The sequence below is a fragment of the Homalodisca vitripennis genome, chromosome 4 (genome assembly GCF_021130785.1).
Source record: "Homalodisca vitripennis isolate AUS2020 chromosome 4, UT_GWSS_2.1, whole genome shotgun sequence".
NCBI classification, from domain to species: Eukaryota; Metazoa; Arthropoda; class Insecta; order Hemiptera; family Cicadellidae; genus Homalodisca; species Homalodisca vitripennis.
In genome coordinates, this window is record NC_060210.1 from 108,211,831 (window position 1) to 108,231,308 (window position 19,478).

Below are 19,478 nucleotides of genomic sequence, written 5' to 3' on the forward strand. Positions count from 1 at the left end.
AGTTAAATTTTCATCTAGTCCCTTTTACTAAAATAAGCAGCATAATGTTTACTCAAGTGTTTGGTGAAATTTTATTTCGTGAAATCTACAAAGGAGAACTTACAGTTGTTAATGTGAAACCAACAGATCCCGTTTCGGAAAGGTCGACTAGAAGACAATCAGAAGCAAGGCGTGAAGTGATGCGTTATAAAATTCCAAAAGTATTAACCAATACAATTAAGCTAAGTTCAGTGAAAAGGCGAGATCTCCAGAGGATGGAACAGTTCATGCCGCTCCTTGATCGAGAATACTAAAAGGCGATTTTGAGTGCTCACTAGCAGTGTATGACAATGTGTTTTCTCTTATAAATCACAATATAATTTTTTTCTTTCAATAATTTTGTTAATTAAAAAATGTTAATATTAAGGTTTTTACACACTCAGTGTCTCTGTATTACTCTTTAATACTAAATTGGTTTAAGAAAATAGCGTTATTGCATTTATTACAAAGTATCCCTTAACAGCCCAGTGTTCTAGTAATTCTAACCAATTATTGCATTATTATTAGGTTTAGGAAGCCTCTTGTGTGTTTTTTAACTATTTTTGAAACTTTAGGAACTTAAATAATGGGATTTTTCTGTCAGAATAGGTTTCTTTTGTGGTTATTGTGAACCTGAACATGATAACAGTGCTTTAATAACAAAACTTTTAATATATAATATGTAATTCAACAAGGTTATAACTGGTAAATAGAACCTTGTTTCACTAAGTAAAACCATATCCAAGAGCAATATAGTTCTAAGTGGAAGTTAGAACTTTGTTGTATTAATAATTCAGTAACATTAGGTGCAACAAGGTTCTAATTGGAAATTAATGGTTGTTATTTTGAAACAGTGAAACCATATTATTAAAGTGGAAGTGTAATTTTCTTATATTAATAGGTAAATATATCAGAAAAACTAGGTTATTTATAATGCACCAAGTACAGAGCTGTATTGACACTGCAAAACTTCGAATGGCCATATCCGAAAATTAGTGTTTGTCAAGATAGAACCTTAATGATCCAACCCCGCGAACAGTTAACATTAATAAGAACTGAAGAAGTTGAACACTAGATACCAATATTTATTAATTTGTAATGGTTTTTGAGTATGAGGAGTAAGCTCTATACAGTTTTGTTTGGAAATGTACAGACGCCTGTGATGAGTAGCAGAAAACTTATGACATCTGGCATGACCATTGCTCCCAAGATCAGTGATCGACCAATGTGTGTTCTGAGACGACCAGTTCACGGAGAGATGGCCATATCCATGTCTGGCAGTCCTCTCATGGTGGGAGCCTTCTCCACTGAGGACATCCCAACTGTCAACGTGCCATTGCAGGATGGAAGGGTATTAGATCTTGTTTATATTTTAATTTTTTGACCTGAAATAGGATTTAGTCAAAGTTTTGTACACGATTTTGTCAAAATCTTCATAGTGACAATATACTAAGAGGGGGTAGTAGGATAGCAACTACTGACCAGGCACATAGTACCATATATTGCAGTCGGCTTAATAGTCATTTAATGATAATGGTAAACGTTTTGCTGTATCACACATTTATAATATTACACAGAAAACAGTTCCAAAGCAGTATTTAACATTTCTATAGCTTAATTAATTGCTGTGTATAACTTAAAATATTTAACTGCAAAATTTATAATATATCTTGTATAAATAACTTGTATCCGCCATATTACAGTTTTATATCTCGCATTAATGTTACCCTGTTACCCCAAGTATCATATTCGGCTGGATATGTCAGTTTTTGCTGTAATTAAATTAATTTTACATTTAAAAGACAAAACAACTGTTTACAATAAAAGTAATGCGCATACCTGATGGTTTATCAGATATATGGATTCTATTTTATGAATTTGAATTTTATAGTTGGAAGACTTGGGGGTTTTTGAAATCTGTGAGTTGATGGGAAATACTCATTATCTGATAGTTATTGAAATAATCAGTATGTTCTGGTGAGAACCGCTTAAAAAAATTATATAGTCACTATTGTGGTTTGTTTAAAAAACTGTAGTGCTCCAAGTGCATTCTTTCTATTTTTTCTTAACTTTACAAAATCTATGTATTTAGGCTAAGTGTATTTTCAAAAGTGCTAAAGCACTATCAGAGACAGAATGTTTATCCCATTTCAAAGCATGTTAGATTGAGGTTTGATGACAATGACATTGTCACATCATCAGTCTAGTCATAACTGCATATTAGTAACGTGTTGAAGTCGAATTTTGAAAAAGATTGGGGCTTAAGAATCAATTTATAGGATTTGACTCACGTTACTTTCACTGTCTTGATTGGACATACTGTTCATGTTCCAACTATCAGAAAAGTTTATTGATCAATGAGTTGCAGGTTACTTATCTGCATGAATAGCATTGCAAATAAAATTAAATATTTCTTCCAAAGAATGTTCGAGATTGTCTGACATCTCCAAAATTGCGTAACGCACCTGTCATTGCCTACCTACTACAATTCTATTCAGTTCACAAACCTATGACTTGTATTGTACGAGGCACGTCCAGAAAGTAAAGTGTACTGGTACTCTCACAGCTGTAGGGAATACTTTTTCAACATGATGGCAACACTGCCGCGTAGCCTGAATCCTCCCCTTTAAAACGAGACCATTCCGAGGTTAGTGTGTTGAAAACTCTTGACGCAGTAGCATCTCTCTCGAAAAATGTCGATCTTATCTCCCGCCAAGTGCGAAATTCGGGCCTCATTCGCTACCTCGTTGTGAAGGGAAAAGCTCCGGTTGAAATTTGAGGTGAAAACTGTTTAGACTGCCTCTTAGTTTCAGGCGTGTAGTGGGCAACCCAAGTTTCGTCTCCAGTAACAATAGAGTAGAGAAAACGATTCGTATCGTTCTGAAAACCCTTTGGAGTTTTGCACTCGATTCAACTTGTGCTGTTATTTCAGCTGTTTTGGGACCCACCTCGCAAACAATTTCCGATATCCGAGAGTTTCTGTGATTGTTTCGTGTATCAGGGATCTGGAGAGTTGCGGAAACATCGCAGAAAGTTCATCTAACGTCAATCTTTGATCATCACGGACCGCTTTCTCGATTCGTCAGTCACAATTGAAGGTTTTCCGCTCCTCTGATCGTCATGCACGGAAGTACGGCCATTTTTAAACTCGTGACACCACATGTACAAGCTTGTACGATTTACAGCTCTATTACCGTAAACAGTTTTCATCTAATTATAAATTTCAACCTGAGCTTTTCCCTTCAGAACGAGATAGCGAATGACGGCGCGAATTTCGCACTTGGCGGGAGATACGATCGACATTTTTCGCGAGAGATGCTACTGCATCAAGAGTTTTCAACACTCTAACCTCGGATTGGTCTCGTTTTGAAGGGGAGGATTCAGGCTACGCGGCAGTGTTGCCAACATGTCGAAAAAGTATTCCCTACAGCTGTGAGAGTACCAGTACACTTACTTTCTGGACGTGCCTCATATACAGACATTTATGTATCATATAATTCACATTATTTATGTTCTGAACTGAGTAAATGCTGTCAGAAATATTTGTTATTAAATTCCTGGAGCATTTTAAGTGAGGAAATCACGTGGGCAATTTCGAAACACCGTAACCAATCCAGCAACATATTAGCAAATGAAATCTTCCTGGCTCCCAAAACTAGTGAACAATAATCAGCAAAATAATTTTGCGTATTTTGTTCTGTCTCTTAAGATGTTTGAGTGATATTGTGGTGATTTCATTGAAGAAGCCAAGGCGAGTTCTTTGTTGTGTGATCATTCTTTTATTTGCTAAGTACCATCAACATACAAGCATATTATTTGTAATTTTGAGATATCCTTTAAATAAACTAAGAACCATAATCATCCTAATATGGATCCCTGAGCAACCTGAAAAGAACCTTGTTTTATTGCTAATCTTTACTTAATTTTAATATTGTTGCTATTTTATTGAGCTATTTCAAAAAACTGCTGTAAATTTTTTAAATTTGATTTGAACCAACTGTATTCTTTTCCATGGACTCCAATTGAAGGTAAATTGTTTACAAGCTTAAAATGCAAATCCATAAATACTCCTTTTATTTTTTCACCTATATTGAATGAGTCCGTCTCAGATTCAAGGAATCAGGTGGCAGCAGTTATGATCTATCTAGGATATTAGAGCATCAGTTATGAGATCTCCACATAAATCTTTGCGAAGGCTGAGCCGGGAAAAGAACTTTTCATTTGGTTCAGCCCACACTGCTGTGAGCATAATACTGAAATGTTATCCATACCAAATACAGGTTTTCCATGAAGTGAAGGATGCTGATAATGTCAAAAGAGTCCACTACTACCAATGGTTCAAGACATTCATTAGAGGCAACATTGACATTTTAGATCAAGTGTTCTTTACAGATGAAGCTTGGTTCCATCTTTGAGGTTATGTTAATAGCCAAAACTACATTGCTTTAATAATTATGATGTTACTTGTCCCGATTTTATCTTTTAAAAATGAGAGCCAAACTTGATGAGCCATTTTCAGTTTTAGTTTAACATCTATTGGCTGAAGATCTCCACAGCCCATAGAGGATGAAATCTCGAGATTTTAATTATTTTAGCTATGTTTTGGACTAGGTTTGGACAAATTAATTTGTAAGCTTAAAAGCTAAGAATACTCTATACTCTCAATGTTTGCCTTATTCATATGTTGATTATAACAAGTGAAGTGTTTGTTTTCAGATAATTTCAATTGTGCCTGAAGCAGGAGCACCTCCACCTGATATTCCAATCTTCGATGAAACAACAAAGAAGTACTTGAAAACTCTTCGTGCTCATTTAGAAATTCTTGCTCCCAACAGCCCTTGACATAAAACAGTGAAATAAATATAAAATTATTTCTCTTTTGACATACTTTGTAGAAATAACAAAGAAGAATATTTTAAATAAAACAAATAATGTTTAACATTTTGAATATAACACTTTTATTGTAAATTCCTTTGAAAAGTAACTGCTTATCTCTTATTTTTGTGTAAAAAACTAATATAGAATATTACATAAAATGTTATACATTTGTGTAATTGATTCTGATTGTATGCCAATTTCTTACACTTAAAATAGATAAATATTTATAGCCAGTAAATAATATCGCTATAAAGGATCAGGAATTATAAAATAATCTATTTCATAGAGGTATAACTGAAAAAGTGCTGATAAACTTTGCTAGACAATACATTATTGTGTGAAAGGACATTAGTTCTCAGTACGAGAATTGAACTTGTTTTGTATAAGAATAATAGAAAAAGTGACATTCTTCTGAAACAATCAGAAACGTTGTGAAGATAGTAACATTAAACAAACCCACCTAATTAATAAATAAGTGAAAACAATTTCAAAATGGGAAAGGATAATTTCATATTTTGAAATCAAATTAGAATTCCAAAAAGAAACCGTCTGTAACAGTTCCATTAGCCACATAGCTGCACAGAAAGAACAGTTTGCTGAAGAATCTCCGTCACTCATGGAACACCTCATTTCTTCAGCACCTGAGTTGATTAACCTTAAAAAGAGACAAGATAACATGGAGTTTGAAATTGATATGCTCAGAAGAAAACTGGAACAATTTTAAAAAGGGAGACCAAAATCATGTGGATGTAGCCAGAAAAATTTAAGTACAGAGGTTGGAGTACCTTCAAAAGACATTGGTGGGAAAAATCTAATCAAACCTCCTACTCAGTTAACTTGCTCTTACTTGTGTAAGAGTAATACAAAAAGGAAACTTAAAAAGAAAAATCGCTTTAGCATTTCTTTATGATTGGCAAAAAGTAAACTAATTCTGGAAAAACAAGGTTACTCAACAATCCTTAGCAGAACATCAATATTAGAAAACAGTCTCCAACTACTACAAACAAAGATCTAACTCATTCACCTGTTACAAAAACCCAGAACAGAAAAAAAGTTTCTAACTACATACTGCCCAGTTATTTAGAGAAGAGGTGACTTAAAAGGAGTTTTTCACCAAAAATATTGACAGACTTACTGAAAGGCTAGGAGTTTTAACCAGCGGACACAACTTGAAGATGAGGTAGTCAGTCAAACCCTGAACAAAAACTACTAAAGGAGCCAGCTAAACTCTGACCAACAACATAAAAAATAACTAAATAAAACTCACCATAACTGAACAATTAAATGACAATTTGGAACAAAATTATTCATATTTACAGGTTGATACATCCATCAATTCTCTACTCCAAAATCCAATTCTAACAGAAACCCATCATATTTTATAGATAAGCCATTTGAGAAAAACGTGGTCCAAAACTTTCCTGAATTCAAATCTGACCTAGACAAAATCTATAACAAAAAACATAGACAGGCTTGGTGAAAAAGTTTAAGATAGCCTAACAGAATCTTTCACATAGCACCCAGCAACTGCAAAATCCCCAAGTAGCCTGTTTTTTATCAAAATGTGGACAGAATTTGAGATAAGATAGATAGGTTTAATCATACACTTTTAACATCAAATCTGCATTTTGTGATTCTTACACAATGTGGGCTACATGCAATTACAATTTTAATTGTAAAATTAACTAATTACAACCATTTGTCAGAAAAGACCGTAACAAGGGAGAAGTGGCCAAATCCAGTTTTATTGATAATACAAACGAAAAAATTTTAACAAATGAACACACTGTATAGCTGGGTTTTGAAGTAGCAGCAGTTAAGGTTCAAATTCATAAGAACAATTGGCTACCAGTCATTACTCATTATTTTGAAGCCCATATTTGTATAAAGGAAATTCAGTCAACAAAAATTAAATTACGTTATTGCATGTAACAATCTTTGTGGGATTTTTTGGGAAGGTATTCACTGTATTCACAAGGTAATGAATCAACAAGTAGAGTTTTATAAAAATCGTATTTATCTGATTAAAATTAAGGTCAGGAGGAGCGTTTGAAATTAAAAATTAGTTGTTTGGGTACTGCACCTCAAACAAAATTAATTTTAAAATAAATACAAATGGTTGTTTCAAAGAATAAGAGATGTATAGTGAACAAGATGGATATTACAAAACCCAAAATCAATTGAAGCTATTACTTAACTATAGTGTTATTTGTGTTTTTATTACGATAGAAATTACTCATACTATGGTTCATAAACATTTTAAAAAATGTTTCCAAAATCTTAGGTAAGCTTGTAGCTCCTGAACGAGTTAGTTAAGAAGAAAACACATGGTGAGGAATTGGTACATTCTATGATCGGAAACAAGCTGTTTATGATGTAGTCCGCTGTGCAACAGAAAGATACAAATGAAAGTTCAGAGAAAACATCACTCTTGACGGAGGTAGGAAAATTAAGGAGCCTGTGACTTTACCAATAACTACGTTAAATTCAATTTTTACAACTATTTCAGAAAATCTTGGCTTTGACACAGATCCACTAAAAGCTGGCTTCGTGAAACTGAATCAAAACCCAAACTAAAGCACAAACTTTCTTCATCTTAACACATCTCTATGGTACACTTGGCAACCCCCCACTCGTGACGTCACCAAAGGGGTGCTAAATCAGCACAGTGGTTATGTCCATGCCCTGAATAAGCACCCCCTATGAATAGGAGGGTCGTTATTCAGCGTTTTGACCATGTCTGTGGCCTGATTCAGTACTCTCTTGAATCTGGCATGTATATTGTTTAATTGAAATTTATTACTAATATTTGATAAACTAAATTTCAAAGACCAAATAACTAAATGCCTATTTAAAAATATGCTATACATAAAAACTGGGCTCTAGACATTAAATTAAAACAGAATATTTGTTAGAGAGATAAAATACAAAACACAAAGAAATTTTCTACAGAGTTGTTTCCATTATAACGTTAGGTTGGGTAGCTTTAGTTTTATAGTACTGCAAACTCTGGACAGAACAGTCAAGTGGGGTAAAATCCAGGGTTATAAAGGTAGAAGTAGTTTCCAAATTCAGCTCAGACCCGCGTCAGTGTAAAAAACAAATGCCGAAGCGAATTCAGCACCGATCAACGGATGAAAGCGTTCATCATCATCAACTCGGAAATAAGGGGAGGAGTTAGCAGATGGTTTAGGATGACTGTCCTCAGATTTTAACGTTCCCTAAAATGATCGTGCCAACCTCGTCTTGGGTTCGAAATGAAGGAACGCTGGTACCAAAATATGCCGAGGTCTCGAAAAGAAACGATAGCTAAATAAAAATTAAACGCGAGCACTAGTTCACTCGAAATCGCACCTAGCTTGACTTGAGCTCGAAACTAAGGGACGCTGGTACTAACGTACGTCCAGCGGCCTCGAAAAGAAACGATAAATTAAATGCAAACCCCTTGTAAGTAGCAAAAAATTTAATCTTGTTTGTCTACTGATTTATTCCAGATAGGATTATTTCCTGATTTAAAATAACCAAACTAATAGCGTTCTACGTGCTGTACATAACTTGGTTTTTAATGGCTCGTAAATTTACTAAATACGTGTCAAAAGGCAAGTATAGACTAGAAAAATGAATATGTATAAAATACGGATAGAACTTGCGTGTACCTTGACGCGTCGTATGTAGGGCAGATTGCCAGTGCCATGATCTCGTCGTGTGTTCTGCTCTTCGTCTTCGGGCAGTTTCTGAGCACAAGGCTTAATGGCTCGCCGGTCGACTGGAATCCGTTGGTCTCTGTGGCTGTCAAGCAGATGGCGAATATCTCGGAAAAGAGCGGGGTGGGGGCAATCAGCTGTCTCAGCTAGGATGACTTGGACGTTGCGCTGAGCGGAGGCGGCTACCTTCGATTCTGCATCGACAGCCGATGCCTCTTCTGTTGCTGCTAGGATAATTGGGACAGGTGGCCACTCCAACTTATGCCTCGGTGTCAGCCAGGCGCATGGTACTTAGATGTTGTACTTAGCCCTCCGCTGTAAGAAGCTCCGTTATTGAAACAATCTCCTGCGGATGTTTGCCGAAGGTCCGTGGTGATCGTTAACTACAGCCCGTGAGCTGACGTCATCTGCGTTGAAGTTGTGGCATTAGGGGGTTGTTGTAGGTAACAGGCCTAGAAATTGTTATTTTGTACTGATTGTATATTTAATACAATAGTTAAATGACTATTGTAAATCGGGTCTTGTCCGTTAAATCTATACATCTTACTAGTTAGGGTATTTGACCTCCCTTCCCAAGTCAGCATCGAAATGTAAAGATTTTATAAACGTGCAATGTCTTTTTGCAAAGTACATAATTATAAATAATAATAATTTTACCTACAATTAATTGTATTAGTCAGTCAAGTGCAATGGTACACTTTTTACCATTAATAGCAATAAATAATTAATCAGCCAAGGTATATTGAACGTTTTCAAATATACCTATGTATTTCTTAGAAATATGGAGATTTAAAAAAAACAAGATATTTGTATGCAGCCTTTAATTTTAAATTACATTTATTGCAAAATAACAATTTGCATGTTATATTATTTTTATGTGTAAAAGTATAGAAATAAGGTATATATTTGCAAAATTCATAATTCTCTTATGTTTGGGACTAGCATTTCGAAACGGTTAAATTTTTGTATATACTTGAAAATACGATGTATGTGTTTTCAATAATGCGCTTATTTGATTGCTATTTATTAGCGAACAGCATGATAAAACATTTCTATCAACACAATTAATTGTTCTGTAGTTTCAGTTATTAAGGTTACATTTTAATTCTTGTAGGGTTACCGTACCCTCATTAAGATTATAAAGTACAGGGTGGCCGCGCTTCTGGAATCCCTGGAAAAAATAAAGGTCAGGGAAAGTCAATTACATTCAAAAGTCGGTCATGGAAAATTTCGCGGTAGCTGTTTTAGGCTGGTTTTCCCGCTGGTAGACTGAGCTCATGTTGCTACCGACGGCCTAACGGCGATGCTGAGGAAGCGGGTGCAGCCGCTGCCTGGCCTGGCCCGGTGCGCCGAGCGCCTCTGTCAGACTAGTCGAGTTTTGTTGGGTGTCGGCTGAACCGAGCTGAGCCGTGCCTTGCGACAGATGTAAACAAACATCTATGTCTTGGGGCGAGGGAGTAGCAGAGTCGGGGAATCCAGACGATCCTGAGCCCATAAACCTCAGTGCGGCCAGGTCCGACTCTGTTTCCGCACCAATCGTGCCACCTACACCTCCGGCCACCACCGCAGTCCCTCCCGCTTCAACTGCAGCTACTCCAGCTACCGCTGGAGGTCTTCCGGCCGCAGCTACCAATATGAGGATGGTGACCTGGGCTAGTGGAGCTCTTCCGGTACTTTCAGGCCGACGACGTCACAGTGGTGGAGATACGTTGGGCCTTGTTCGCGGTCGAGCATCATTTGCCAATGAGGTCAGCAGGATCTGTATCTAAAGTGTTTGAGTTGATATTCCGGGCAGTCAAATCGCAAGAAAATTTTCACTTGAACGTACTAATAGAGCGTATCCCCTGCCATGAGGCAATATTTTGTAGAAGTAACAGTCAGACAACATGCCATTCTAATTTTGTGCCATGAGGTGGTTGCTTAATGGAGAGTGTACAGAAAGAGCTATCAAAATGGTGCCTCACTTGAATGAATACAAGACCCATTTGAAGAAGGGCCCTGGTACTCTCAAACCACCTGATACTAATAGCTATAATGTTATCACTAGGACACTAGATGATATTTTATTGACTGCTAAACTAGCATTTTTCAGTTACATCTCTAGTCTTGGCTCGACCAAGTACCATTTTTTACAAAGTACCAAGCCGATGAGCCATTAGTGCTATTTTTGTATACCGACTTGTCAGTTCTTTGTTCAAAGTTTGTTATTGACGTCGTTATATGTGTTATACCTTTTATAACCTATAACAATGTCAAATGTCCAAAAACCCGTTATCCTTGTCAGTTCTGTTGCACGACTTGTTAAGTATGTTTGGTAAAAAAGACTGCTCTCCCCAAGGTTTCCTCTCCAACCAAAGTAGATTTTAAAATCAAATCCATGTTGATTGAACCAAATAATTTGAGTTTGGTTTTGGCGCGAAAGCTGAAGTAAAGAAAGTGAAATATGATAAACAAGAGCTACTTAAGTTTAAATCAAAGCGTGTAGACTTTCTGAAAGCAATGTGCAAAAACTTCAGCTTAAGTCTGCGCTGAAATGTGGCCTGTGCTTAGCTGTAACATTTTGTGACCTATCCCTCCTGGGTCACAAACCGATACTGTTCTCAAGAGACTGAAAAGTGTTCTTGAAATATTGCATAGGAGCGATTGGATCAAGGCACTCGTATGCGACCGAATCCTGAAAGAGGTGAAGTCGATGGTTATCAGGGAATAGTCAAAACTCTCCTCAAAGCATACGAGCGTTTAGAGCGCGTAGACAATTTCTGGAGGAAATTTCTCTTGGAAAACATTGCCTCCGACGAATTTAAAACTTTAATCAAAAAGATTATAATTTTAAGTCATGGAAAGGCTTTTGTAGAACGAGGTTTCTCAATTAATAAGGAAACCTTAGGTCTTCTAGAGAATCTTAGATCCCCCCAGCGCTTCGCCTATGAGGGGATCAAGAGAGCTAGTTGTGCAAATAATATCAACATTGATAAGAAGATGATTATGAAATGTCGTCAGGTCCGGAGCCCCAGTCAATAATACATCGCAGACCAAAGGAAGGCAAATGCGGCAGCCGCTGGTAAGAAGGAAAACAGGAAGAGAATTCAGGCTACCATCAAAGACCTTACGCAGAAAGGGGTATGGTAGTAGTGGAAAAATAACAAGAGGCTGAAGCCCTCCAGCTAGAAATTGAAATTTTAAAAATAGCAGTTAGAGTTGTAGCTAGTCAATTTTTGCAAAATGGCTTTCTTAATTTCTAAGAGTAACTGTACCATTTTAGTGTTTTTTGACAAATTGTAATTCCCAAAGAAGATTGTGTTATCATGCCAAGACTGTTATTTTAGGATTTAATACAAATATTTCTTACAGAGTGAATGATTGTATTTCACTGTATGTTAAAGTTTTAGCATAATGAAACCTTATTTGTCTCAAATCATAAATTTATTTATTATTTGGAGATTTAAGCGGTGTGGAAGAATTGTCTCAGTTACAATACAGTTGTATACCCGCTAGTCGTAATGCCAATACAGGCTCTCCAAAGACCTATATTTTTAGTCAAACCAGTCTGGAAAAGTCGTGGAATTTCAAATTTTCAAAAGCGTGGGCACCCTGAAAGTAAGTTACTTTTTGGAACATTGGTGTTAAACACTTTGGTTGTTATATTGTTACAGTAATGCATTAGGTAGTCTTAAATATAAGTGATAACTAGGAAATAGTGATGATGAGGGTTACAATTCAGTGCTTTGACACTTTCCATACCCTGAATAAGCTCCCCCTATGTATGACGTCAAAGCCCGAGGGGGTGCTAAGACAGCGACCACACCATGAAGTGTGTGATGTTTTCTCATCACTTAGTATGGACATTTTTTAGATTGGATGGGATCCCAACAAGTGTTCTCGAAGCATTAGCCAACTTATTAGCTAGAACTACTTCAAATTTGGCAAAACTATCTTTTGAAAAAGGAGAATTCACAAATAAATTTAAATATTACGTAATCAAACCAATTTTTTTAAACCAGGATGGCGCCAGGTGATGAATTGTTGAGTTACTTCCCTGACTATTAATGTTTGGTAAGGTTGTAAAATTCCCTACAACTATCTCTAGCTAATTTGGATCTTGCAAGAGACAATAAACCAAAGCAGTTTTAGTAATAATTCTATTGACTAGGCTATTATATTATAACAAATACATTGCGGAGGTTATCTAGCTTCAATTTTATGCGACTTCGAAAAGCGTATTAATGGTGTTATCGCGTAGTGCTGCTCGATAAACTGGAGTTCTGTGGGCTAGGAGGAAAATGCAAGGATTATTTCATATCCTATCCTAAAGAAAGAAAACTGTGTGTTAGCTACACTGATAGTCTATCAACCCATAATCAATCGTCCTGGCAGCGATGTAAAATTAGGGTTACACAAAGTTCTATCTTGAGGGCTCTTTTCTTCTCTGTGTAAATAAACGATCCCAAGGAGTATCAGTAACAAAAATACAATTATCGAAGCTGATGACACTGCGTTTCCCTTATCTAAGAAATGCTCACTGAGCTTGGAGACGCCCGTAAATGAGACTTTTCAAAAAGCATAGAGGCTGCTTTAATGGAAATGGTTTGAAATCAAACACCACAAAATCTAAACTAATTCATTATTCTCAAAAAAAGAAAAAGAAAATTGGAAACAAAATTGTGTCAAAGTGTAATAGAAAACTATATGCCTCAAATTTATTACATTTTCTGAGTATTCGGATTTTGGGATTGGTTATGCATGTTCTGTTTTGAGAACTTTCAGAAATGAACCTTGTATGACTGTTAATTTACAATACATTGTTAAATACGGAGCAATTATCGACTTTAGTATTTTAAGAAAACGAATAAACTCGATCAGAACCAGGATCTTTTTAAGCATATAAATTTTTAAGTTTCGTCTCAATATCCAATTATAAGACACAGATGATTAAATGGACACAGGTGACTAATGTTTGTAGATTGCAAATACGAAGTCAAAATTTAAAGGCTGTTTTGAAGAAATCAATGGATGAGTTGATGATAAAGCTTACATTGGTTTTATTTTAATCACTACACTGAGTTATCACAACAACCAATTCGGTACGGTATTTCAAACTTGTTATTCCATGCGACCTTTCGACAAACGCTATATTCTTCAAAACTTTTGTATGTGAATAATGAAGACAGCTTTGCTGATGTAGGAGCCTATGGAATAAAAAGTTCTAAAATGGGTTGTTTTAATTTTGATAATTTTTATACTGATTATGAATGAATTGTTGGCTTGGATAGAGTGTTTTGTCTCTTGATTATTGAACATTATTGAATTTTATCTTGTTGTAGGTTTCACTATTGGTTTTCATTTGATAAAAAACCAGAATGTTTTGGCTTTACTTATATGTGTTTACATCGTTAATTTCATGTTTAATGCATGCCTCTTAATCCCCTTTGCATTTCTTATCGAGTTTTATGAATTCGCACAGTTCACTAATGGTCAGAGCTGATGTTAGGATTTACTGGGGATGGCCAACAGATAATACAAGGCTATAACTAAATATAATATTTTGTGTACCTCAAAGGTTTATTAAAGTATTGTCATAAATAAACTGAAGAAAACTATAAATAATATAACATTATTTGATATTGTGATGACTTAACTTATACCAACTTCAAGTTTGTTATACTGATGAGTGCACCTAATGATTACTTCCTTGTAAGCAGCATTTTAACTTTTCACTCTTTGAATGATTAGTTATCACAAATTTCCCTGCATGCACCTCGATTTGGTGAGCAAAATGTCGCATGTATAGTCCGATGTAATTCATGTAATTTATTCGTATCATCCTCCTATATTGGGGGTTTTCTTGTAAATAATAGTTTTAATCGTGTGTGTATTATAGAGTGAAGGTGTAAATTACGTACAGTTTGTCTGATAGGTACGATTCGAAATATTGTTCTTGCTAATTTGTAATCAACTCGATCGTTTTCTCAATAGAATTTTCCTGCTGAAATCGGCTGCTATAGTTAGGGAAGTGACCCTACTTTTGACATATTTAAGTGAAGGTAAGTTTAATTACAATTTTCTTTGATACATATTATAATCACGTTAATTAGTTACTTTGTATACTAGTAAATAAAGCCTTTACAATGATCATGTCCATGTACGTCTGTGAATCTATAAGTTAACATAGTTTAAACCAGTTATCTAGGTTATGATATAAACTTAGCTTATTGATAAGCTATTCACCAAACAAACCCTTATGCTTGTCTAATAAAGAAAATATTTTAATATAGGTCTGACAGTTGTATTGCTACCTGTCAAATTTATAGTAATATAAATTCAAAGGTAGGCTACATAACCTGTTAATGATATATATACTCTTAACATGTGGTCAAAGTAGAATAATAATATTTATAGGCCCTTTAATTTGTCAACTGAACGCAGATGATTATTTCAGCCAACTTATACTTTTTTTTTTAAAACAAAAGATATTTTAATGGTGTGTAGTTTTTCAAAACTAGGCATATTTATGCCTATTGATAATTTCCTGCAGGTAGGCACTTGCTAATTTTATGGAGGATAGAAATCACCCTGAATGTTTGGGCCAATTCGAGTTTTGTACAGTCTTTACACTAACTTAAATCCTTCATTAATTAACCAAGTTATATCTATATCTACACTTATTTGGTGGATCGTTCATAAGGGTATTCATATCCCTTTTTCCTACTAAATCAAAAGGCAATAGACTAAATAATATTTATTTAATAAACTAAACAATAAAATATAGTGAGTGCGTTTCTATTGAGGGGTAGAGTTTGATAAGTGGACCCGGTTTTTTTATTGATTAGTACAATAATAGATACTTAATATGATTCATTTATTGAATATGCCTTTATAAATCATATCAACATATCTATAGTCATAAAAATCATATTTAAAATTAAAATAATAAATAAAATGCACAAAGTGATAATCTTAAAATTAATAAATGAGCTCCAACGATCAAACAAACAATTAGAACTGAAAATAGAAAAACCTCATAAATAATAAAAAAATGAAAACATAAAAACACTTATAATAATACAAAATATGCGTAATTATTTATATTTTTTCGGGGTAGCAAGGAGTAACCACTTTCGAGAAATTGTTGAAGCATCTTCTCTAGAAAACTATACTTCTCTTCTGTACAAATACTGAGATGATCTGCAAGCTGATATGCCACTTTTTAAACTTTGTTTCACAGTCCTCCACGAGCTTTTGACTCTTTTACTGGGCTCCAGTATAATAAGAGGCCATCACTACAAAAGAATCGTATTCATGATTATCTAAACTAAATAAACGAAAATGTTGACACGAATTACGTTATATAAAAACTATCTGTTATGTGTATCTATAAAATATAACAAACAAAACAGTTTAACATTTAGTTACTTTTTACTGTTTTTAAGGATATACTATGATTCTATTATGGAGGTGGCCTCTTATTATACTGCAGCCAAATCAGTATCGATGGGTTATATCGAAAACTATAATCAAGTAATATTGTTTGTCAATATCTATATAAAAAAACCGGATCCGCTTATCATACTCTACCCTTATTGAGTGAGCTGTGATAACTATTCCTGTACACTAGTTTGACCTGTGATTTAAATCTTTGATTCATGGTGATTCTGCCCTTTACAATCTCTCTTAGACAGTATAAGAACGTTAGACTGCTATATAATAAGTGGCCATCAAAACATCAATATTTATGATTATCGAATTATTGACATTCATGAGTATCAAATCCTTTATATTCATGATTATCTGAATTAAACTACTGAAACTAAAATGTCTAACCAAATTACATTATATAGGTATTTCAATGTATAGCTTAGTTCAGCTGTTTTATAACTTAACCCTCCGAGTGGTGAAAGACGCTGCAGCGTCTATTTATGTAGACCTTTTTTGTTAAACGGTTTATAAAAACATTCCGTGATGTATCCGCGCTGAAGTGGTATGGATAGAAAGAACAGATTCCAAACTATAATTTCATATAGTATTATATTGTACTGGCTATACGTTTTGTTTACTGTATGTCGATTTTAAACGCCTTTGGCGAGTCGCGTTGATAGAACACTCGCGGCTTGTTGACAGTGTCCGTAGTCCGCCAACAGCGTTGTTTGTTTGGTTCTGTTGTTTCTAACAATTAAAGTGCTTTACGTTCTAGTGATATTAGGGAACTTGTAGCAGATGAAGAATTAAGTGATGTAAGTGTTAGTGATTTAGAAGCTGATAATTTCCCCGACGATGTTAGCCTAGAGGACTTCTCATTCGGAAGCGATGAGGTTTATGTGCCTAACCAAGACGATGTTGACACTTCTGATAATGAAAACCAGAGAATTGATGTGAGTGGTAATAATAATTCTAGGCCTAGCACACCTCAGCCTACATGGATGCGAGCTTATCCTCCTGAACCGCCAATTGACATTTCAACTGATTTCACAGTTAGGAATCCAGGTGTTCGAAATTGCCCACCTCGAAATAGCACTCCTATACAATATTTCTTTTTTTTTCACTACAGCTGTGTGGCAAACAATTGTCAGAGAAACTAATGAATATGCTAGAAAATTAATTGAAAAGAAAAGAAGATCTAGTGAAATGAAAACCTTTTCAAGGTTACAGGCATGGGTTGATGTAACAGTTTCGGAATTGAAAAAATATTTTGCTCTACTTATAAATATGGGATTAGTAAGTAAGAACAATTTATCAGACTACTGGTCTACTAGATCTAATCTTAGAACTCCATTCTTCCCTGAAACAATGCCCCTGAAAAGATTTCAAGCAATAAGTTCAGCTCTCCATCTGACATCAGAAACTAGTGTACGCCGAGGCCAGCCAGGGTATGACCCCTGGGTTAAAATTAGGTTTATACTTGACCACTTTAATTTTGTCTTTAAGCATCACTTTGTACCTACACAAAATATTAGCATTGATAAGAGCTTAGTGGGTATGAAAAATAGAGTACATTCATACAGTACATGGCCAACAAAAAAAGCACAAACAATTCGGTATAAAAAAATTTGAAGCATGTGAAAGCCAAACAAGCTATGTCATCCATGTAGAGCTCTACACTGGCAAGGATTACTTGAAGAACAGACCTGAACCATTTGTTCATAAAGTTGTACTAGAAATTCTAGAAAAAAGCCAATTGCTAAACAAAGTTTATCATATTTTTACTGATAACTTTTACACAAAACCTGATTTAGCTGAAACATTATTGGAAAGAAAAACTTTCATGACAGGTACAGTAAATAAGAATTCTAAAAACCTTTCAATAAACCTTTTAGCCCACAAACTAAACAAAGGGGAGAGTATTTACTACAGAAAAAATAAATTACTGGCTATTGGATTCAAACAAAAAGTAAAAGGCAAAAATGTCTAACTTGCTTTCGACTGCATGTCATGCGGAGGATGTGAATGTGAGAAGCAGAAAAGGGATCTGTACAAAAAATCCACTAGTAATAAATCAATATAATCTGTATATGGGAGGTGTGGACACTAGTGACAAGTCTATATATCATGTTTCTTGCTCCAGGACAACATCAAAGTATTGGAAAAGACTGTTCACAAACATTCTCGACTTGTGCCTCCTGAATTCTTATGTAATTTATTAAAAAAACACTGACAAACCTATGACCAGAAAGGAATATATGTCTGATATTGTAAATTCACTGGTTGAATGCCAACAAACAGTGCATCCCAATCCTGTACCACCTCCTGGACCAAGTGGAGACCTTGCACATCAGATTGTGCACTTACCTGGACGCAAAGAAAGACTATGTGCTGTATGTGGACCCACAAAAAAAAGAGGCAAAAGCCACTTTTGGTGTCCAGCCTGCAATTGTGGAGTTCACAGAGAGTGCTTTCCATACTTGGAACATTATTGCAGACCTCTAAGGCCTGGAAGAAAGAGGAAGAAAGAAGATGGCTGAGATACAGACTAAAATGTCATAAAAACTGGTATACATAGTTGTTTTTATGTAATTAGTGTTAGTGTATTATTTTTTAGTTCATTCAAACTGTGTGTTTTTCAAATTAAAATTTAATTTAGAACAAAACTGCTATTAAGAATAGTTTATTTTAGCTATTTTTTAATTTCATAATTGAAACCAAACATAAAAATTAATATTTTCAAAAAAATATTTTGGTTTTTCAACTCATCTACTTTTCAACTAAACCAAGGTAAGTAAATAATTTATTTTAACATTTTTACATTGTGTGTTTTGTGCAGTTTAATTTGATATATTATAATATGTCATATTTATATAATTTTTAGAGCTAAAAAATATTGATATATTGATACGATACAAAATGTGAGAAAAAGTCCCGCCACTTGGAGAAAAAGTAATTGCCACTGGGAGGGTTAAAAGTGATAATTGAATGGTTAATAAAAACATACTATCTAGGCTCTGTATATTTATAAAGTGTAACAAACAAAATAGTGTAACATTCAGTTACTTGTTACTATCTTGAAGGATAAACAAATCTGACAACTTGTGACACAAATAACACATGAACATCGCCATTGTACTTACAGTTATTGCTCAAATATGATGCACATGAATTTACTTTGTTTGAATTGATTTGGAACAATATTGTATACCAACATGCTACCACAGTAATACTCATAGGGTATATTAATTATACTAACATATTAAATAGATCCAATGGACTATTCTTAGCGTAAATAATATTCCATAACAATGAGAATAACAAAACATAGCGTAATGCTCCAAAACACCAACACAGGCAAACAAAGCATTCGGTTCCCACTTCTGTTTTGTAAAGGAAATAGATCAAGTAAAAGAGGGGATGGCGATAGTCGTGGTCGAGCTCCTGCTCCTCCCTCCCCCTATG

At 34.9% G+C, this 19,478-nt stretch overlaps 2 protein-coding genes across 5 annotated transcripts in view; both read left to right on the plus strand.

The window, feature by feature from the left end:
• LOC124359938 overlaps window positions 1–4,966 on the plus strand; it is a 29,290-nt gene extending 24,324 nt beyond the window's left edge. The window contains exons 6-7 of the mRNA XM_046813106.1: window positions 1,172–1,369; window positions 4,735–4,966. Coding sequence (XP_046669062.1) covers window positions 1,172–1,369; window positions 4,735–4,860 — 324 coding nt within the window. The 3' untranslated portion in view covers window positions 4,861–4,966. The remainder of the gene's footprint in view (window positions 1–1,171; window positions 1,370–4,734) is intronic.
• A 9,375-nt stretch (window positions 4,967–14,341) lies between these two features.
• The window catches only part of LOC124359939 (pumilio homolog 2), a 395,716-nt gene continuing 390,579 nt past the window's right edge, over window positions 14,342–19,478 (plus strand). For all 4 annotated transcript variants that reach the window (XM_046813107.1, XM_046813111.1, XM_046813108.1 and 1 more), the window contains exon 1: window positions 14,342–14,641. The gene's annotated coding sequence lies outside the window, so the exon portion shown is untranslated. The remainder of the gene's footprint in view (window positions 14,642–19,478) is intronic.